The sequence below is a fragment of the Drosophila biarmipes genome, chromosome 3R, assembly GCF_025231255.1.
Source record: "Drosophila biarmipes strain raj3 chromosome 3R, RU_DBia_V1.1, whole genome shotgun sequence".
Taxonomy (NCBI): Eukaryota; Metazoa; Arthropoda; class Insecta; order Diptera; family Drosophilidae; genus Drosophila; species Drosophila biarmipes.
Window position 1 is genome coordinate 9,714,861 of NC_066616.1, and position 19,176 is coordinate 9,734,036.

The 19,176-nt window shown below is 39.5% G+C and overlaps 1 protein-coding gene across 1 annotated transcript; it reads left to right on the forward strand.

Moving 5' to 3' along the window:
• The first annotated feature begins 10,154 nt into the window (after window positions 1–10,154).
• Window positions 10,155–16,222, forward strand: LOC108031903 (myophilin). Its single transcript, XM_017105670.3, has 3 exons — window positions 10,155–10,280; window positions 15,051–15,371; window positions 15,839–16,222. Exons 1-3 carry the CDS (start codon window positions 10,275–10,277, stop codon window positions 16,019–16,021), a joined length of 510 nt encoding a protein of 169 aa, XP_016961159.1. The 5' UTR covers window positions 10,155–10,274; the 3' UTR covers window positions 16,022–16,222.
• Window positions 16,223–19,176: the final 2,954 nt, after the last annotated feature.

A 19,176-nucleotide genomic window follows, 5' to 3' on the forward strand; every position in this document is an offset into this window, starting at 1 on the left:
TTCGCCGGAGACGCAGTAGACGAAAATAAACAGCGCAGGATAAGAAGTGAATGAATATCAACTTCTTGGCTCGCAGCTACAAAAGACGGCGCATCGTGTCGTTCCGTTTGTTTACCTGTTTCCCTGACTTTTTAATGTTTTCCTTATACGGCGTATTTTCGTTTTTTCTGTTCAGCCTGGCTGCTCTTTATTATTACATCCGGTTTACGTGGCGTATGATGAACACGTCTATCGGTTGCCAGGCACTCGCTCCCACACTCCCGCCCAAGTGTTTGCCTAACCTCAAGGTGTCTGCCAGTGTGTGACTGCGAGTGCTGGCTTATTGAGTTTCGGGGGGCCAAAAACACACACAAAAAGCCAAACGCACACGTGTGCCGGGCTCCGTTGTTATTATTGAATGCCTTGTTATATTCGACTCCGTTTTAAAGTGGCATTAAAATCGCACAAAGGCACTGCCAGCAATTGCGAAATCGGAAACGCCAGTCGTCATAGTTACAAATTGAAGTGGACGAATTAATTCCCCTACGAATGCGGACCATTTTGGAGCAGCTTTTTTCTGTCAGAGAGCTGTACGGCAGTAAACAAAATATAAGCCTCATTACCTTGCACAGTCACTGCTTGTGTGCACTTAATATTCATAAAAAATCATATTCACATTCAGTTTTATTTGGCCTGTTTGTCGACATTTTGGATATCCATTTAGGTGAATGAATATAATGATAACGCGATGAGAAGAACCACACTTTCGTTGAAAGATTATTGAGTTCCTTTTTATTTCACTTAATTTATAATTTTATTAGCAGTGTTTTTTACAGGACACTTAATACGATCTCAATGTTAGTAGTTCTTTCCAGTCTCGAAGTATTTTATATATTTTCGTATATATTAGTTTTATGCATTATTATTTGTAAATATAAAAATGTAAATGTTTAGTTAATGTAAATATTAAACATGTTTTCAAATATTCAGCAAGTTCCCTCGGTTATTCTTAAAACAAATATTATGATTACATTCGACAAACATAGCACGCATTCATAAAAATTCAAAAGGCAATGAAAAGCGATACATGTTCCTCTTACACTTAAGGCCTATCCTACTGCTCACATGCCACTTATAAAGTCAGTGGAAGCTTTATGGCCACCAGGTTGTGGTGTTGAATTGCTGAATTGCGGCTTGTAACTTGGCTTTGGCCCCCGGGAAAGGTTAAGCCCGCTTCGACAGCCTGCAAGACATGCCCATCTATCGCGTAAGCGGCATAGACAACACGAGGCTTACGGCAAAGTGTCAGGGGTCACACGGATGAGCCCGCGATAAGGAGGGAGCCGAGAAAAATCCACGCTGACATCGCCATTAATGACACGGCGATAACTTTAATTTTTCATTTCGGCAGCAGGGCACATTGTTGCCATTTCTGTTTCCGGCTGATGGTGACACACGTACGCTTCCGCGTTGACACTCGACAATTACAACACGTGCTGAGGGATTTTTTCTTGCCATTTTCTTCGCCTTATCCGCCCCTCTCATTTTAGGCACAATTCAGTCGACAAGTTTTCTTCAATGGCGTCTTAAATCACACTCACAAGCACACGTAGGTGTGTGGTTCGTTTGGGGGAAAGTGGAAGGATGGCAGAGAAAGGGAAAGGGAGGGGCGCCTAAGTTGCCACCGTAAAATATTCAAATTAAAAGGACTTATGTAGGCACTCAATGTTACCGCCATTATGTTACATTGTTGTCTGCTGTCAGGATGGTGAGCAACGACCAGGAGCCAGGACCGGGACCTCGACCTCCACCTCCGCCTGCTTCCTGCCTTCAACCCCTCGACTTTCCAATGCCACCTCCTTCCCCGTCCCCTGGCAGCTGCTCCACTTGCATTGTGGGAAACGCTTCCGCTGCTTTCAGCGCTCAACTTGCCATTTTTTTACACTTTAGTTGACAGCGGGAGCCATTTGTGGCAACAGCCACGCCCCAAATTCACCTCCCCATTGCCCACACTTCCTTTCTGCAGTGAGGAAAAAGTCGCAGATATTCTACTTATTTTTATATTTGACTGAAGGAATGAATTTATTTTAATGCTTGGATTGTTAGAATTTATTTATGATTTATGAACCCATATTTATGTTGCAATGATTTTTAGTCAACCAAAATATCAGTGTCATAAGACTCGGTAGTTATCGAAACTATAATAAAGTAGTTTGAGGTAGTAGTCCAATAAATCATATCTGTAATATATTTATATATGTTACATATTTTATTTACTTTATTTTAAGTGTATCCTCGCTAGTTGTCCTTGCCGCTGCTGTTATTGTTGCTGTAGCTGTAAACGTATATATGTCGCATTTTCCGGGTAATTTACATTCTCATCACAACATTGCGGGGAGGTGGACGGCGAGGGGCGTGGCACACAGCTCACCTATACAAGAACAAATGACAGCGGAGCAATTTCTCCTTCGTTGCTCCCAGTGACTCAGAAGGTTTTAAAATAATAAAACAAGCATAAAGTATGTCAAATAATTCGGAAAGGACGAGGAGATGCCCTGTAAGCGGAGATGATGGATGGTAAACATAATCCAGTCACTCAAAAGACAGAAAAACGCACATCAAATGTATCTAGAACAACTCACTATAATTTGCATTCTAGGGTATCACAATAAAATCCCTTTTATGAGAAGCCGCATTATTCGCTTTTAATATTAGTTGCTGTAGCTTCGCATTTGAGGGTTTTATGAATTTACTACAACTGCTCGGGCTATGCATTTTATTACCCTGAAATTAAGCGCATCAATTCGGAGACGTCGTCCAGGGAATTTGATGAGTATATTGAAATGGTTTGCATAAATTGCAGCCGACGGCAAAAGTTTTAAATTGAAGTCTAGGCATGGCGGGGCAATTTTCGTGTTCCATTTCCCCGAATGTCAAGTGCGCGGCCTGTAAGCCAGAGAAGTGGAAAATCGGCATATCACATTGGATTCATTATAAATACAATTTCACAGCGCGTACTCCTCTTGGCCATACAGAAACGGAATGAAAATTGAGCTGGGCCAAAAGGAAAAGGGAATCGGTCGGCTGGGGGAATACATACATACCCACTAAAAGGCGATTCTCAAGCGGTTGGTCTGCACTCTGTTTCAGCATTTCATTCGGTTACTTTTTGCGCTTCTTTCCATGCCCTTCATGCTTTTTGCTCCGTCAAGTGAAGCGCACTCAAAAATTTATTGTCTGCAACTCGAAGTTCGACATGAATTTTATTTATTTGCATGTAAATCGGATTTGTGTGACCCCAAAGACGTTCGAGCGTGAAATATACGAGCAAACAGCCGCTGACCGCCTCTCTGTTTTTGCTCTGGATTTTCCACCGGCTTTTCCCCGGCCTTTTCTATCTGTCCATGAAGGTGAAAGGTGCAGCATTCGCCGCCTGAATGAGTCCGGGAATCAGGCCTGCTCCTCGCTTTTCCCCGGCTTTTGTTTTCCATTTGGAGTCTTGGCTTTATTGCTGAAGCATGGCAACCTTTTCGGATTCCCCTCCTTTTTTTATTATTATTTATTCCCCACACCGAATGTCTGTCTGCTTCTTTCGGCCTGCCTTTATCATTTTAAATGTAGTCGGACATGGACACGTCGTTTCGGTTAGGCTTGCATGATTCCGAGGCATTCTCGGACTTGGACTTGGAAAGGAATACTCCGCCTCGGTCGGCTGGCCACTTTGGTGTGTGTTTTATTAGCTATTATGCCTAAAATATGGCTTACGTCCCGTTTATTGTTATTTATAATGATTCATTTTGCACGTTTTTATGGCTGTCAGGGGCTGAGTAGGGATCCCACCGAAGGCCCATCGGATAATGTGGTGCGGTTTGTCTGCCATCCGCATTTGCTCTTGGAAAGTTTATTTGCTTAATGGCTTTCTCCGCCGTCCCAAAGAAAGTAGGTGAACTCCTGAGTCTGCTCGGGACGGTTATTGATATGTTCCCAAATTATCCCCGTAATTGTCTTAATAGCCCTTTATGTTTTCAACTAAATAAGTCGGAGGTTGTCAACCTGAGGTCACCTTTGACTGGACATGTTTGAAAAGGCTGTTATTAATTTTAAAGTGTTAAGTGACGTAAATCATGAAATCAAAATGACCTAATAAAATAAATACTCATTTATTACCTTAATTTTTAATTATGTTTTATTTGCAAATAGCTTGGCAATTTAACGGCAGAAAAATATGTAACAAAAAACTTATGATACGCATACGAAAAAGCATTTTAAGTGAGACGCATTTGTTTACAAAATATATTATACATAATAGAATGAGATTTTACTTTATCCACTCGTGAGTACCTTCAAATATTTGTTGGTACATACTTAAAATCTTAAAATGAATGTTAAAAATTAAGATTTAAGCATGCTTTTTAATACGCATAATAATATTCAAGATTTAAGATTACATTTCTGTATCAAATTCCTTAAACTCTATCTGTGATACTTGCTCACATGGTGCCTAAAATAATTTCAAGTGCCCGAAAGTATGCAAGCAATTTGAAAGTCAATAAAGCTGCATTTGCCGTGACTGCCATTTGCGATCATTTTCCTCCTGGCTAAAGTTTAATCCTGCACAATCAATTAGGGGAATAATGTAATCTGCCAGGGACACTCCGTCCTCACACACTGGTCCCTCCTGCAGCAATTTCGCTTTTAGTTCCTTGTCTTGCGCCATACATCATGGCTTGCTTATGTTTTGAATAATTTAGTTGGATATCCCTGCTCCCTTTTTGCTACTTTGTTGGATTTTTCGCATTTTGAAAGCGATTTTGCCAATGTAAAACGTGAAATGCAAAACTGCCAGCTCCGGCACACGAGCTCCGCTCGCATGTTGCAGCTGCTGTTGCCAGGCTGTTGCTGCAACAGGAGCCGCATCAGCTGCAGGACATCGAGGAGCGTGGGTGCGAGCTGGAGAAATTGTCGCATAATGATGTCTACGATAAATTTTACAAATCCTTGAGCAAGTTTATGCCGCTCAACGTCTTGTCCCCGACTTTTCCCCAATTCCCCGACGCTCTGCTTTAGTTTTATTTCATCTACTGACAGCCCCCATATCCATAGGTGCACTGTGTGTGTGCGGGCGGATGGCCCGGAGAATGTGAGAGCGACGTGGCTGTGGCAACCTTTAAAATATTTTTGCAATTTATTTACTCGCACACACATGTGCGCTCCCCCTCATACACTTAACTCAGTTCACATATGCAAAATAAAGTGATTACAAAGATACACACTCAGACACACAAGAAGCCGGGAGGTGGAAAAGATGGCTCATGCATGTTTTAATGCACTTGCTCGCAGGAAGACAAGAAAATTTCATTTGCATTTACACACAAACAAACGCATTACTATCCGGCGTTTGTGTGCGAGTCCCTTTCGATTTGTTTGCTTGCTCTCGTGTTACTTGATTTTCCACCCAAATATTTATACACTCTGCTCTAAACACAAGCGCACACACCATTCAATATATATTTTACGCAAAATTAAACGTTTTCGGAATGTAGGAAAACATTTAAGCATAAATCTTACAGGAAATTTCTATTAAATTTACTATATACATAACTATTTGTACGTATTATGAGGTCACTACAAATTAACACTGAAATATATACATGACTTTGTTTATGAGTAAAAATCTTAAGTTCCGAAAATCATTAAGGAAAAAACCACACCCATAAATTTAAAGACTGTTGTCAGTTTTGTTTATGCCTATACACCTAAGTTCATGGGAAGCCAAACGTTTTCAGATTGAAATAAAATTATTCCAGAAAATAAAAATGAAAACAGATAAAATTAATTTATTTTTAAATGTGTGAAAAATTTCCACAACTGCCAAATTAGCAAATAAAAATATGTTGCTTATTTTTCTGGATCAGCAGCAGTAAGGCAATAAATAAACCACCTCTTAAAAGTGTCATGTCGACAGTTCAGCACAATGAATGTCGAAAAAGTCAGAAGCGAACAGAGAAAACCAAACACTCTCGGGAAAATTAGCTACATATGAAACATACGCACAACAAAAACCATCTCATACACCCCCAATTTTATTCAGAAATAGAAGGCATTCAATGAGCCCAAAGTCGATGCGCAACACATGCTGGCTGTCATTAAATTTGTGCCCGAAATGCCATAGCAAAAAACAGGTCCTAGCCAGGCTGACGAAGACACCAAAAACGCCTACCGGAAATGAGTGGCAAATTCGGTGGGAAAACACAGAGCCAGAGCCCATAGCCGAGAATAGAGAAATACAAATGTTTACTAATAGGAGGAACAGATATCCCATGAACTGTTTACACGCTGCACACGTTGCACACCAAGTGTGATCGGAATCTACAATTCAAATCGGGCGAAATTGCCGGGTGGCTGTGGGCCGGCTTATTAGTAAACAGGCCCGGGGTAAAATATGCCACGCAAAGATAGCAGCCGAATGGCAAAAAATAATATTAGGCGAACACTGCATACAGGGGAAATAAACTCCGGCTTTTTTGTGTACGTATAAATTTGTGCATTTTTATGAGTTTATATCGCAAATTGTTTGCGTGTTGCCTTTTAATGCCAGCGGCTAGAATATTTTTCGCGCTTCCTTTCGCCCCGTTACCATATTTTTCTCTTCACTGTTTCTGCCTCTGTGTATTTTTAATATCTATTCAACTATTCTGCAAGATGTGGCAAACAGTGTTCAAGATATGCAGAAGGAATTATTTAAATTGAAAATTGTTTGTTTAGCATTTGCTGGCGCCGGCCAAAGATAAATTTCTATCTGCATGGCCAACGAGGGGAATATTTAGTTTGGTAGCATAAACAAAAAATATAGAAATGCACAAGAATAATGTTTGGACCCTAGGAACCAGGACATTCAACCTTTGTACCAGGGAATTTATTCGCATTTTACAGCTACCAACAGGGCGAAATTCATTTATGGCTTAACCATGAAGCTCCGACTTGAAACTTCAATCTTTTAATGGCCTCTGTGGCACATAAAGCAGCAGTAATCGTTTCTACACGTCTGTTGACTCCTTGTAAACAGCAATCTTGTGGGATAATGGATATGGATAACTGGAGACCGAGACCAGCCAAATAAAAAATAAAATAAAGTCTAAACCAAAAGTACATTTCGCTTATTTTGCCTGCGAAATTCATTTACGACCATGTTCGCAGATAAAGCGAAGGGAAATTGTTGAGCGTGGCAGTTTCTGTTGGCATTTTTCAGCGACAGGAGGGCATTCCTTATAAATGAGTTGGGGTGCGCAGATAACTGGGAACTTTATTTTATCCATTGCGCTGCGTTCTGGCACCAAGCATCGCTGCACCCCTTAATGGCAATATGCATAATAATTAATTACTTCGTTTTACGCACTCCATGTTTGTTTCTAATTAACGTAAAATTGTTTTCACTTTGTTCAACCGAAACTAAAGCTAATGGCAGACTAACAACTACTGTCGGATCTCACAGTAGACCAATCAATTTAATTAAATTGCTCGTTTTCCCGTAATTCAATTTAAAAGTGTGATATATTGAGCGCAGGGTTTTAAGTTCCTGCCACTATGATATAGATTAAATTAAATATTAAATGATTTGCTTTAATTCAAAGGAATCCCTGTGTAAAAATATTGGCAAATTCCATGAATCAATAAAGAAATTCAGACCAAGCCAAGCTTGAAAAATTAATTAGCAATTTGAATTAGCACAGTTAAGTGGTTGCGAAAGCAGGGGAAGGAAAGTGGTATGACGGGGATTAAATCGTCCGGCGTAAATCCAATCTTGGGATACTAAAAATTGCTAGACGTGACCTCGATTTGTTTTCGGGGTCTGCCTTGAACATAATTATCGACAAGTGTTCCTCCAGCCACCAAGCTGCTTAGTTTTGTTTTTCTATCCGATTCCGAATCGGCTGTTGTTCTTTAAAGCCCATTTTGTGTTGCTTATTTATGCGCAACAGTTGGCCCGTTGTCTTGGCTAAAAAACAAAAGTGAGCCGCTTGGCGTTTGATGCCCTTTGCGGCTTCTAGAAGTATTTCGCTTTATTGACTTGAGAACCGCTGAAAGAATAATAATAGCAAATGAAATCTGGAAAAATGTATAAACAAAGTAGGAAAAGTATTTGCTCATCAATAATATTCATTTTCATTGATAATTCTTGGTTTATTGGAATTTTATTTTCAAGATGGATTGAAATTATGATGATAAATCAAGCTTTGGAAATGTTCCAAAAACTTATTCCTAATTTTATATTTTGTTTCTTCATTCCTTGATTATTTTTTATGTTTTTATTTCTTTAAAATTTCCGTATCCAAGATATGGTCTAAATTAAAAAGGTATAACTATCTTATTTGACCATTTATTATTTTTCCAATACTTCCGTTTTTCTTTCCATTATGATAATAACACATAAAATAATAATATAACAGAATAATAATTTAAATATTTATTCTTTACTTTATTTAAGTCTTAAAAGCCTTATTTTATTTGGAATAAAGTGGTATTACTAAAAGGCCTTTGTCACTTTATATTATTAACCACCTTTTATTATTATTAATGTTATTATTATTAATGTTAGTATAATAATAACATTAATAATAATATAAAGTGACAAAGGCCTCTTAGTAATACCACTTTTTTCGTATTTCACAGGGCATTCCCAGTTCGTTTTCGGATCTAAATATGGAGTGTGCTCATCCCCTTCCAAGTTCTCATAATTCGGAAGCTTTTTACACAAAACGATTTCGATTGCCAGATCTTGGCAGCAAACGCCGAGACTTTGGGCCACTTTTTGTAGGTCGCCGTGTTTTCTGTGGACGGACGCCCACGCCAACGCCTTCACTTTGACATAGACTCACAGCCACAGCCCCAAATAAATAGATGTCCACAATCAGAATCACCAACACGCACTGAGTTCCTCTGACACTGAGCCCCGAGTTGCTCAATTAATTTTGATTGCAGCCTTGGCAGCTGTTTTTGCTTATTTCCCGTAGGTGTTTTGTTTGTGCTGCCGCCTTCGCAGCACGGACACACACAGTTCATTTATCCATAAATTTTCATATTCGAGCATTTTGTTTTCGATGTGTGTGAAATAAATAAATAAGAAAATTATTCATTCGCTTGGGTGAGAAAAATTCATTGAGCGTTTCTAGATGAGCGTGAATAAATACCACAAGGCTGAGGTTTATCGAAGATTCCGTTTTTCATTCGACGCATGAAGTGCAATTAATTAAACCAAAGTGAATCTATGATTTCAAGCGAATGATTTGGAAAACTGTGCACTTACAAAATCAATAAAATGGACACTTCTATGGCTCTTCTGTCTTGCACTTTCCAAAGGTCTTAATAAACTGAGGGAAGTGTAAGAAATTCACTGATTTATGGGTTTCAGGTGTGAAAATATATACTTGCCCGCTCACCGTGAAATTCGTTTGTGTTTATTTCGGAGTGATTTTATGGGGCACCTTGCCTTAAAACTTAAACTTGAACTTGGCCGCATGTTTGCCAGATAATTTAATCACACTTCCGCAGCGAAATAAACAAATGGAAGCCTCAACTTTGTTGTGTTGTGGCGCTTGCTTTTAGCCAAATTATTTGCAGCCAAAAGTTTGTCATACGAGCAGAACTTTTAATGTAATTACAAATTGATTTTAGTTTCGAGGCATTTCTGTGGAGTGAAAAACAAGGAAAAATAGAAAACATCCATGGCGCATCTAAAAATAGCAAGTGATGCACACTAATTGCCCAATGGAATTAGTCGGAGCTATGCAAACACCCGCGCAAACATGTATCTTTGAGATACAGCAATGGGCTTTTGACTTAGCACAATTGCTGGCAAATTGCTTGAAATTGGTTCTGCCAACCATGAAAGCGAAAGGGAAACGACTTCAATACCAGATATCTGGCACACTTATGTCTGAGATAATTTTCAATCTTTTTCCCCCGCGATTTTCCCAACGGTGACGTCACAGAGAGTTTCCGCCGCCGCCTGTTGGCATCTAAATTTGTTTTTCCCGCTCCCTATCCTGCTGCTCCCACTCGGGCTTTATTTCGGGCGATTTTGGCATCGGCCAAATCTATATCTGCCCGCTGACGTCGACGCCGACTGAGGCAGCGGCATTAGCCTAACCTAAAAACATTTTCAGCATTTTCTACATTATCTTGCGGCTCTTAGGCTAAATGGAAAACTGTTTCAACAAACCTGCGTCAGTTGAAATTTGTGTTTCAAACGCGCCACACACTAATTTGCATTTCCCATTCAAATCCAATAAGACACAATGGCTGTAAGTCTCACATTCTTGGCAAAGGATAATCAAGTGTCCTGGGTGGATTAAATAGTAGTTAAAACCATTTACTACTATTTATTCATATTCTTATGGAAATGCGATTAACGCTTTTAAATTAAAATTCCAAATGGGTATATTCGATTTCGATCGCATTTTTAAAGTGCAAACAGCACGAGCGAAACAAAATCTATAATTGCTTATACAATAAAATTATTAAGTTGTTCAGAGTATGAAAGTCACGTTCCGATGAATACACTCAATCAATTAATTTGCACACTCGTACTCAGGGAGGTATCAAATAAAACAAAGTAAAAATGGAAATTAACAAATTAAAGTGAAGCGAAAAAAGTGCCAAATGACTATAAAATACATTTTTGAAAAAGTGCAAAATAGCGGCATATTCATTTAATGTGAAACTGCTTATTAAAACAATAAATTGCCCGTTGATTTATGTGCCCGTATATGCATCTCGTGTACATGCACCAATCAGCAGACAGAAAATACATAATGCAATCAATGTTTATATGTATTTATAATTAAATAAGCAATTAAAAGAGAAAATATTTAATTGCAAACAGCGCGGGCGATTTAATTAAAAATTTCTTAAATTGATTAAATATTTAAATAGTCAATTAACAGTTGGCAGAGACAAGCATTGTGTGGACACACTGCCAATGTGGCCAAATCCTGTCCGAGGGCTCAGTTGAGTTTTCTGGCCCAGTTTTTTTTCGGCCACACACTACATAAACGCCCACTCACAGCAGCTGCCAGATCATAATTCATCCTCATATATCGCGTATTTGTGCCATTAATTTTCCCCTTTTTGTTGTTTCTGTGCATTAAAATAAAAAATCACTTAGTTGACAGTCCGGCTGAGGGATGGCAAAAAGTACCAATGCCCCAATGCCCTTGGGCCCTGCTGGCCACTAGTTAACCAGCCATAAATTCGCAGCGAATCGATGGAAAAGATTGCCCTCAATTCGGTCGCAAATCACTCAGGAGACCTGGACTCCACAATTTTATACAAACAAATTACGCTTTTCATGCATAAGTTATTCGGCGCATTCGGTATTCCGTTTTTCACTTTCGATTCATAATTAATTTGCAAATTTTCCGCTGCTGACATTTGTCTCTCAATAATTCTGACAAGTTTTTGCGAACAGACATTCACAGCCGCCGGGGCGTAACTTTGTTCTTAATTGAAGTGAATTATTTGCTGAATTACGGCGAGTGATGGCACAGATGCATAAAAAACATTTGCTGAACTTTGTCTTTGCGGGCCATCGGTTTTTTCTCATTGCACTTTGATGTATTTTTGCCTTTTATAATTAATTCTCGCTGACTTGGTGACAATTTATGCTATGAAAAACTTTTCAATTTCTGCATACAAATTAACATGTGATAAATTCTTTTAATGGCACTCTGCATTTGCTATGAACATTGAGTTTTTTGCCCTTTGAATAAACGCCATATGTTTATAATATATTTAAAGCCCGATGTTATAAAAAGAGTCGTGACCTTTTATTTGTCAGCGGGAGCAGGACATATTTTAATTAATGCATGTCTATTTGCGGGTTTTGATTTATTGCATTTTTAATGGAAAATTCTGTAAGGATGACTTCATGCTTTAAGCAGAATTTGGAATATTTCAAACAATTTCAGTGTTTATGGCTGCCGAAAGGCAAACTGTTGAGCCAAATATCGCGGCAAAATAATCAGCGAAAAACCCAAACAAATTTTTGACGCTCGTCTGCCGTTTTCTTGGCAACAATGCAAAGGCCATAACCATAAAGTCCAAGGAAAGAGGCAAACTTTAATGCATTTTGCATTGCTTAGCTCGTCTTTTACAATCCACTCAAGGCCAAAAGGCGGCGCCTGTAAAAAATCAACTTTTTGTAAGAAATAAGTGATATAAAACACCAAACAAAAAACCCAACTGATGGTCGGACCCCTTGTATGTTTGGGCACAATGCTCGTTTCACTTGCTTTTTGGTTAATGTTGGCCAGCATCCGCCAATTGGCAGCCGGCCAAATGACAAATTGAAATAACAGCAGCAAAAATGAGCGTTTATCTTTATGTGCAAATGAAAATTTTTATTTATGCCAGCAGCCGGAAAAAGGCAAAACAAACTAAAAAGAGGGCGCCATTGAAGCAAACAAAAAAAATCAACACCAAAGTTGAGGGTTATTTGAAGGTCAGGGAAACGCAAACGATATGTTTGGAAATATTGGTGCCTATATAGAAATTAATCAAAGGACACAGCAACTTATAGTGAAGCATCAAATATTTTCCATAAAAAATTATTTTAACAATATTTTAGAATCTTAGGATTAGGTTAGGTTAGGTTTCGAATTAAAATTTTCTTTCAGCTTTATTTTCAAGCTGCAAAGTATTTCCAAAAAATTATATTTGGAAGTATTTTTCTACATAAATATTAATCAAAAGACACATAAACTTTCAAAGACAATCCATAAGGATTATGGAAACAAATGGCTTAGAAGGATCTTAAAAATGCATGTATAAAAATTAATTATACAAAGACAAATCTAGGATGTACACATATTTTCCACGAAATACTTTTTTTTAATTCGTATGTAATATTTTGGCTGCTTTTCATAGAAGTGTCAGGGAACTCGAACGTGTTTCCCTGACTTTCATTACCAACGGCGTCAGGTTGAAATTAACTGCCAGCATCGGTAGTGGCTGACCACAATCGATATCACTTAGCTGTTCATCACCTATAAAATGATTTTTTAATGCAGCGAACTGGGGCCGGTCAGCATACAGAGAGAAAAAGCAACTGTCAAGCGGCCAACCAGATAAACCAATTAATAATGAGAAAACAGAGCCAAGAGCCAAACGTGAAATGCAATTCTATCAGAAGATCAACAACAATTCCTGGTTTGTTTGTACATTCAATTAAAAAAAACACCTGATATATATATAAAAAAATAAAACTTGGGAAATAAACTCGGCTTCGGAATCGAATCGAATTGGAATTGAGGCAATTGCGAATGCAAATTGACGTACAATTCATTAAAATCCCCTCGGCTCATTGGTCGCCATTAAAGCGTGCCGCTGGCTCGGTTGCAGCACCAAGCTCAATTTTTATCCATAAATACGTACACATATTTGTGCATAAATACATACCTTAAATAAATAAATTATTTCCCTGCTGGAAATATGAAAATGCGGCGGCTGAGTGTGCGTGTGCAACAGACTGTTGTGTTGCATTTTCACATTAACAATGAACAAACAGAGAATAAAATGGCAAAAGTAACAACAATGTCAAGTGTTAAGAACATTAATTCAACCATTTAATACCCATTTAAGGTAGCAAATAATTAGATTATCCATTATCATTGTAATTATCCATAATCAATTATATTATATCATATCACACATCGTATCTTATTCTCTGCAAAACTTTTAAACTTTAATTGTTAATCCTCCAAATTTATTTAGATTTTATCATATCACACGACATATTTTATTCTCTGCAAATTTTAAAAATCGAATACCTGATATTTTTATTTGTAAATTATTTTATTAGTAGCTTATTTTTGTGTGCAGATTGTAAACTCATTCTGTCTGCATTAACGAAATCCCATTATACCCTTGCATTCGTGAGGTGAAAAGACAAACACAATGTTGTTAAAATTAAATTGTTAAAAATTGTATGTTCGGCTACAAAATTTATACATAACCACCCCTTCTTTATGTCGCTGGTATTGAATGTTATTATTTTTTAATGTTTGCACTTTGTGTGCAATTTGACATTTTGCGGGCATTTCGGTTTTGGGCCAAAAAATTTATTCGATCTCGAACGCTTGGCCACAAATCAAATGACAGCTTAAAATAAACAAACAAAAAGCCGCAATTGGCCAGCAAAGCAATAAAAATAAAATGAAAATAAAAATCGCCATGAACAATGGCCGATAAATTAGCAGAAATGCGCGAAATATTAATGAGCCTAGATGCATATAAGCATCGGATTTCAATTACGAAAATATTTCAGTGGGCAATTGTTGCATACAAGCACTGCCTGGGCACGGGATAAATATTTTATGCGCAGATTTAGCATTGTTTTTAATTAGCAATCCTTGTTCTGGGGTCAATTAGGTTTGTGTGCGCCGCAAGAGAGGGGTCAATGAGTCGGAAGCGGGCCGCCGTTTCTTTGGCCCTAGTCAAATTTAAAGCCCACAATTCAGTTTCAGTCTGGCTGAATAAAGCGGTGCGGCGGCACAATTGACCCAAGAGTGAATTTATTGCCTTCACGTAAATTCCAATTAAACAGTTAGTGGCTTTCCCTGTCAACTGTCCCATAAAATGGTCGACTGCCCGGACAGGATTCGCGGTGTCGGAATCAAAATTAATTAATTGGAAAATGAATCTATTTCTGGGGCCATGCCAGGCCGAGCTCCTCCAGGAGTTCAGTGCTGCTCTGTTGGTGTCTCCTTTGAGTCGAGCATTTTCCAAATGGAATCACACGGCCCCACACGCAGGACACTAAGCCCCCATGCTGACCTTTGAACTTAGGCCGGGCAATCTGGGCCGGGGATTTGGCCTGTTGGCCTGTTGGCCTGTTGTTGTCCTGAGACAGCTCCATGACCCTGGGCTCCGCTCGGCTGGCCTTGTTTGTCCTGCAATTGTCTACGATTACATCAAATTGATTTGCCTGGCACTTAGCAGCAGCTATCTTGTTTCCACCGCCCACATCCACTTTTACTCTCGACTGTACCACCCACTCCCACTTTTCTCCCCAGCCACGCAACAAGGAACAGGAACAGGAAGTGCTCAACTGGGTGTTCGCCGTCATCGGCGAGAAGGTGCCCAGCGGCCAGTACGAGGACATCCTCAAGGACGGCATCTGGCTGTGCAAGCTGGCCAACAAGCTGGCCCCCGGCTCGGTGAAGAAGATCCAGGAGCGCGGCACCAACTTCCAGCTGATGGAGAACATCCAGCGCTTCCAGGCGGCGGTCAAGAAGTACGGCGTGCCCGAGGAGGAGATCTTCCAGACGGCCGATCTCTTCGAGCGCCGCAACATCCCCCAGGTCACCCTCTCCCTCTACGCCCTCGGACGCATCGTAAGTTTTATTTTCGTTTTAACTAATAATTCCATACCATAAGGGGAGATGATTTCCTTTCTGAGATCCAATTCTTAAAGAACTTTATAAGCTAAAGCATGATATAACAAAGGAAAACATCATAGTATATCTTCTGATCATAGTCAGAATATTAAAAGAACACATTGCTTAAATGTAACAAAGGTTAATAATGAAATATAAATGTAATTATATCAGCTTAATAAACAATACAATAACAATAATAATATAGAAAATAAACGAAAAATAAAATCAAAAAAATGTTAAACCATATTTAATGGAATTTTCGAAAAACTGATTAAAAAATCTTTCTTTTTTTTTTAAACTTTGTATAAAATTTTGAAAAACTAAATGTATTGTGAGGTTTTCAGGAGAGGAGAATGCAAAGCCCCGGGACAGGGGTATATCTATTTTTTTACCTTTTTTAATAATTGGCTCTTCCCCTGCAGACGCAAAAGCACCCCGAGTACACCGGCCCCACCCTGGGCCCCAAGATGGCGGACAAGAACGAGCGCACCTTCACCGAGGAGCAGCTGCGCGCCCACGAGGGCGAGCTCAACCTGCAGATGGGCTACAACAAGGGCGCCTCCCAGGCCGGACACGGTGGCTTCAGCAACACCCGTCACATGTAAGGCGATAGCTCCACCCCCAAAAAGAAACCCCTGAAGGAAAACACAACACTCTCATCCACACACAAAACACCGGAATCTAATTAGTTCAAACAAAAAATGGATTTGTATCTCGTGCGTCCTGGCGCATGATTTAAGCAGTGCCAAGCTCTAAATGTAATTTATATAATATGAAACAAATAAATTAATTAATTTTAATATAAATGTGAAGTTGTTGCTTACACCCGCCCCTCTGGATTAGCATTGTGCTGTTGTTAATTAGCGGGCAGAGCTGAGCGACTGTCGGCAGTTAGTCGAGCGGTTTAAGTGGTTTCCCCCTCCCGTCCGCCAGCCAAATGGGGCCATTTCCAGCTCACCTCGCATGAGACACCTTTATTTCTCTGTCAGTGGATGTGGATGTGGATGCGGCCGTCGGATGTGGCTCCTTCGAATGCCGAGGCTGTTGCTCTTCCGCCGCCTGGTCCACCTGAGATTACACAAATTACAATTTCAACGCCTGCACTGACAGCGATAAGCATAAGAAATGTCAAGGCCATTTGTATTTCTATCTGGGCGAGTGTGCGAGTGTCTGTCCATGGGGAGTGAGGGACAAGGAACCAGGTGAGCGGGGAAAGGCCTTGGAAGTCGGTTTGATTTTTTGCACACGCGGGAAAACTGGGGGTACAATGCTGTCCCATGACTTTAGAAAAAATGGTTTAATCCTAAAATCCCTTATCCATATCCAAGTAAAAAGAATATAAAATAAAGAAATATTGAATCATATCAATATGGATATATTACAAATTACTTTGGTATTTTGGTACTTGCTTGTAAATATTTGCAGATAAAAAATAAAATTAATTGATATTGAGTCATTTTGATATTCAGCTAACTGAATATAAATGAAAATAAAACGATATTGAATAAATTCTATATTTTCTAAAGTGTAGTATTTAATACTTGAATAGATAGATAATAGATGAATAGATAAAGGCTATAATATTTTGGCACTTGACAGCAAATATTTTTATAGTCAGGTAATTCAGTGTGCCCCATAATTATGTGAAATAAAATAAGGAAATGGTGAATTATTTACGTCTCATTTAAAAAATGGTTGAATTCATGAATGATAATGAATAACATGTACTTCATAATTTTCCCAAAATTTTTTTAATATACTCCAAGGTTTCCCAGTGTATTCCTTACCTTCAGGACCCTTAAGCTGCATACAGGATACAGGACAAACGTTTATCTTCAGTTGCCTACGCATCGGACAAAGAGCGGTATAAAATAAAGAAGAAATAACAGGAGGCAGACGAAAATCGGGGAAAACCACAAGCAGCGAGCTGCGAATATAATGACGGCCACCGAGCAAACAACCGAAGGATGAAGAAGGCAAAGGAAAGACTTATCAGACAGACAGTCAAAATGGCGAATGGCCAGCTGTGCATGTGTGTGTGCGTGTGTGTTTGCTTATGCCAATGATCAGCCAAAACGGAAATGGACGTGGGATGGTGTGGGTGAGGGGGTGAGTGGGTGAGCGGCTGTATTGGTGCGTGGGTGTATTGGGTGCGTGTTTAATTTCCACTTGTCGAGGGCACAAAAACAAAACACAAAGGGGCAGACAAAGCGCCTGGGCCTGTGTGTTTGAATTAAATGAAATGGTCACTTTGACAGCCAACTGACAGCCAGACTGAGCTGGTGTGCGAGTGTGTGCGAGGGAGTGTGTGCATGGTGTTTATGCGTGTGCGTTCCCTACTCCATTAATTTAATTTTATTTATGTTGACAATTGCTGTAACAAACACGCATGTCAGCATGCCCACAGTGAACTAGGGGGTCATGGTCACCCGTAGATGCGGGCGGGGCATTCCCCTCGGCCATGCTGATTGTGCTACAAATACTCTTGCTACCCCTCCCTGCGCCCTGCTCACACACACCAACACGCTTCAGCAGAAAAGTATACTCTAATAATGCAATTTATTGGCAAGCATACGAGCACACAAGCTCAGTTGACAATGACAATTGTTGACTTTCAATTTTTAGTCGTTTGCCCTGCCCGTTTTTATGCAGCTTATGCATTCCATTGCCCCAGCCCAGTTGTTATTTCATTGAATTTATTTAATTTATATTTATTGTGGTCAAAATGACAATTTATTGTCATTCGTATTTATAGCTGGCTGAATGCCTTTCCATTCCCGCCATCGACATTCCCGATTTCTATTTCCTTTCAGCCGCGATTTTACGTGAATAGGTACTAGGATTATTATTTATGTTGCGGCCAATGGAATTGATTTCTATGTTTTCCTCATTTTTTGCCCACTAATTTGTGTAATTGCTCGTGAAGGGAATGCGATTATATTTCATAATGTCAATTATGTTGTAAATGCTTCCAGATTTTGTGATTCATTGTATTATTTCCTTAGATCTTGTGCTAGGCAATGATTTTATTCTCCCACATCAAGAGTATAGTTCAGGAAAAATGATTTTATGCCAGTAAATGAATTACTAACATTTTGTGTTATTAAAAATTGTTCAAAATTTAAATCTAAATCTTTTGTTTTCGGCTTTATTCGTGAAGCTCTTCCTGTTGTCTGATTAGGGCAGGAAGTAATACAAAAGCTCGGTTTAGAAGTGAAGGGAAAGGGAGTCGAAGGCTTTTCAACAGTGGTAAGTACGACTTTCTTTATTATTATTTGGCCTGAACATGCAAGGGCATTTATTTTCCTGCTAGCCGAGTTTCCTTGCCGCCCAGCCGCTCGGTTTGGTTTCGGTTAGGTTTCAGCGGGCCAAGTTGTACAACATATTTCTACCTAATTGCTGAAACTTTGCAACAATTTATAGCTGCATTGCAGTGGCTGGATTGCCCCTCGCTGCTGCCGTCCCCTCGCTGACTACTGCGGTTAAGTAACTAAATGAAAGAGTTGATATTGGGCATAAATTTCGCAAATGGCAGGAGGTGAACCCGAAGCATTCAAGGTGTGCCGGCTCTTGAGCGGTTCTCGCCCATCTGTAGTCCAACTTTTCGGTCACTTCAAGCATATTTCATGCTCAACTGCACCCAGAGCACGACTGTAAACAAAGCGTCGTGGCAAATGACACTAAAACCAAGCGCATTAGGATGTCCTTTCTCTTTCTAAGTGCTGGCTTCCCGTCTCTCTCTATCGTTCTGGCAGCAATA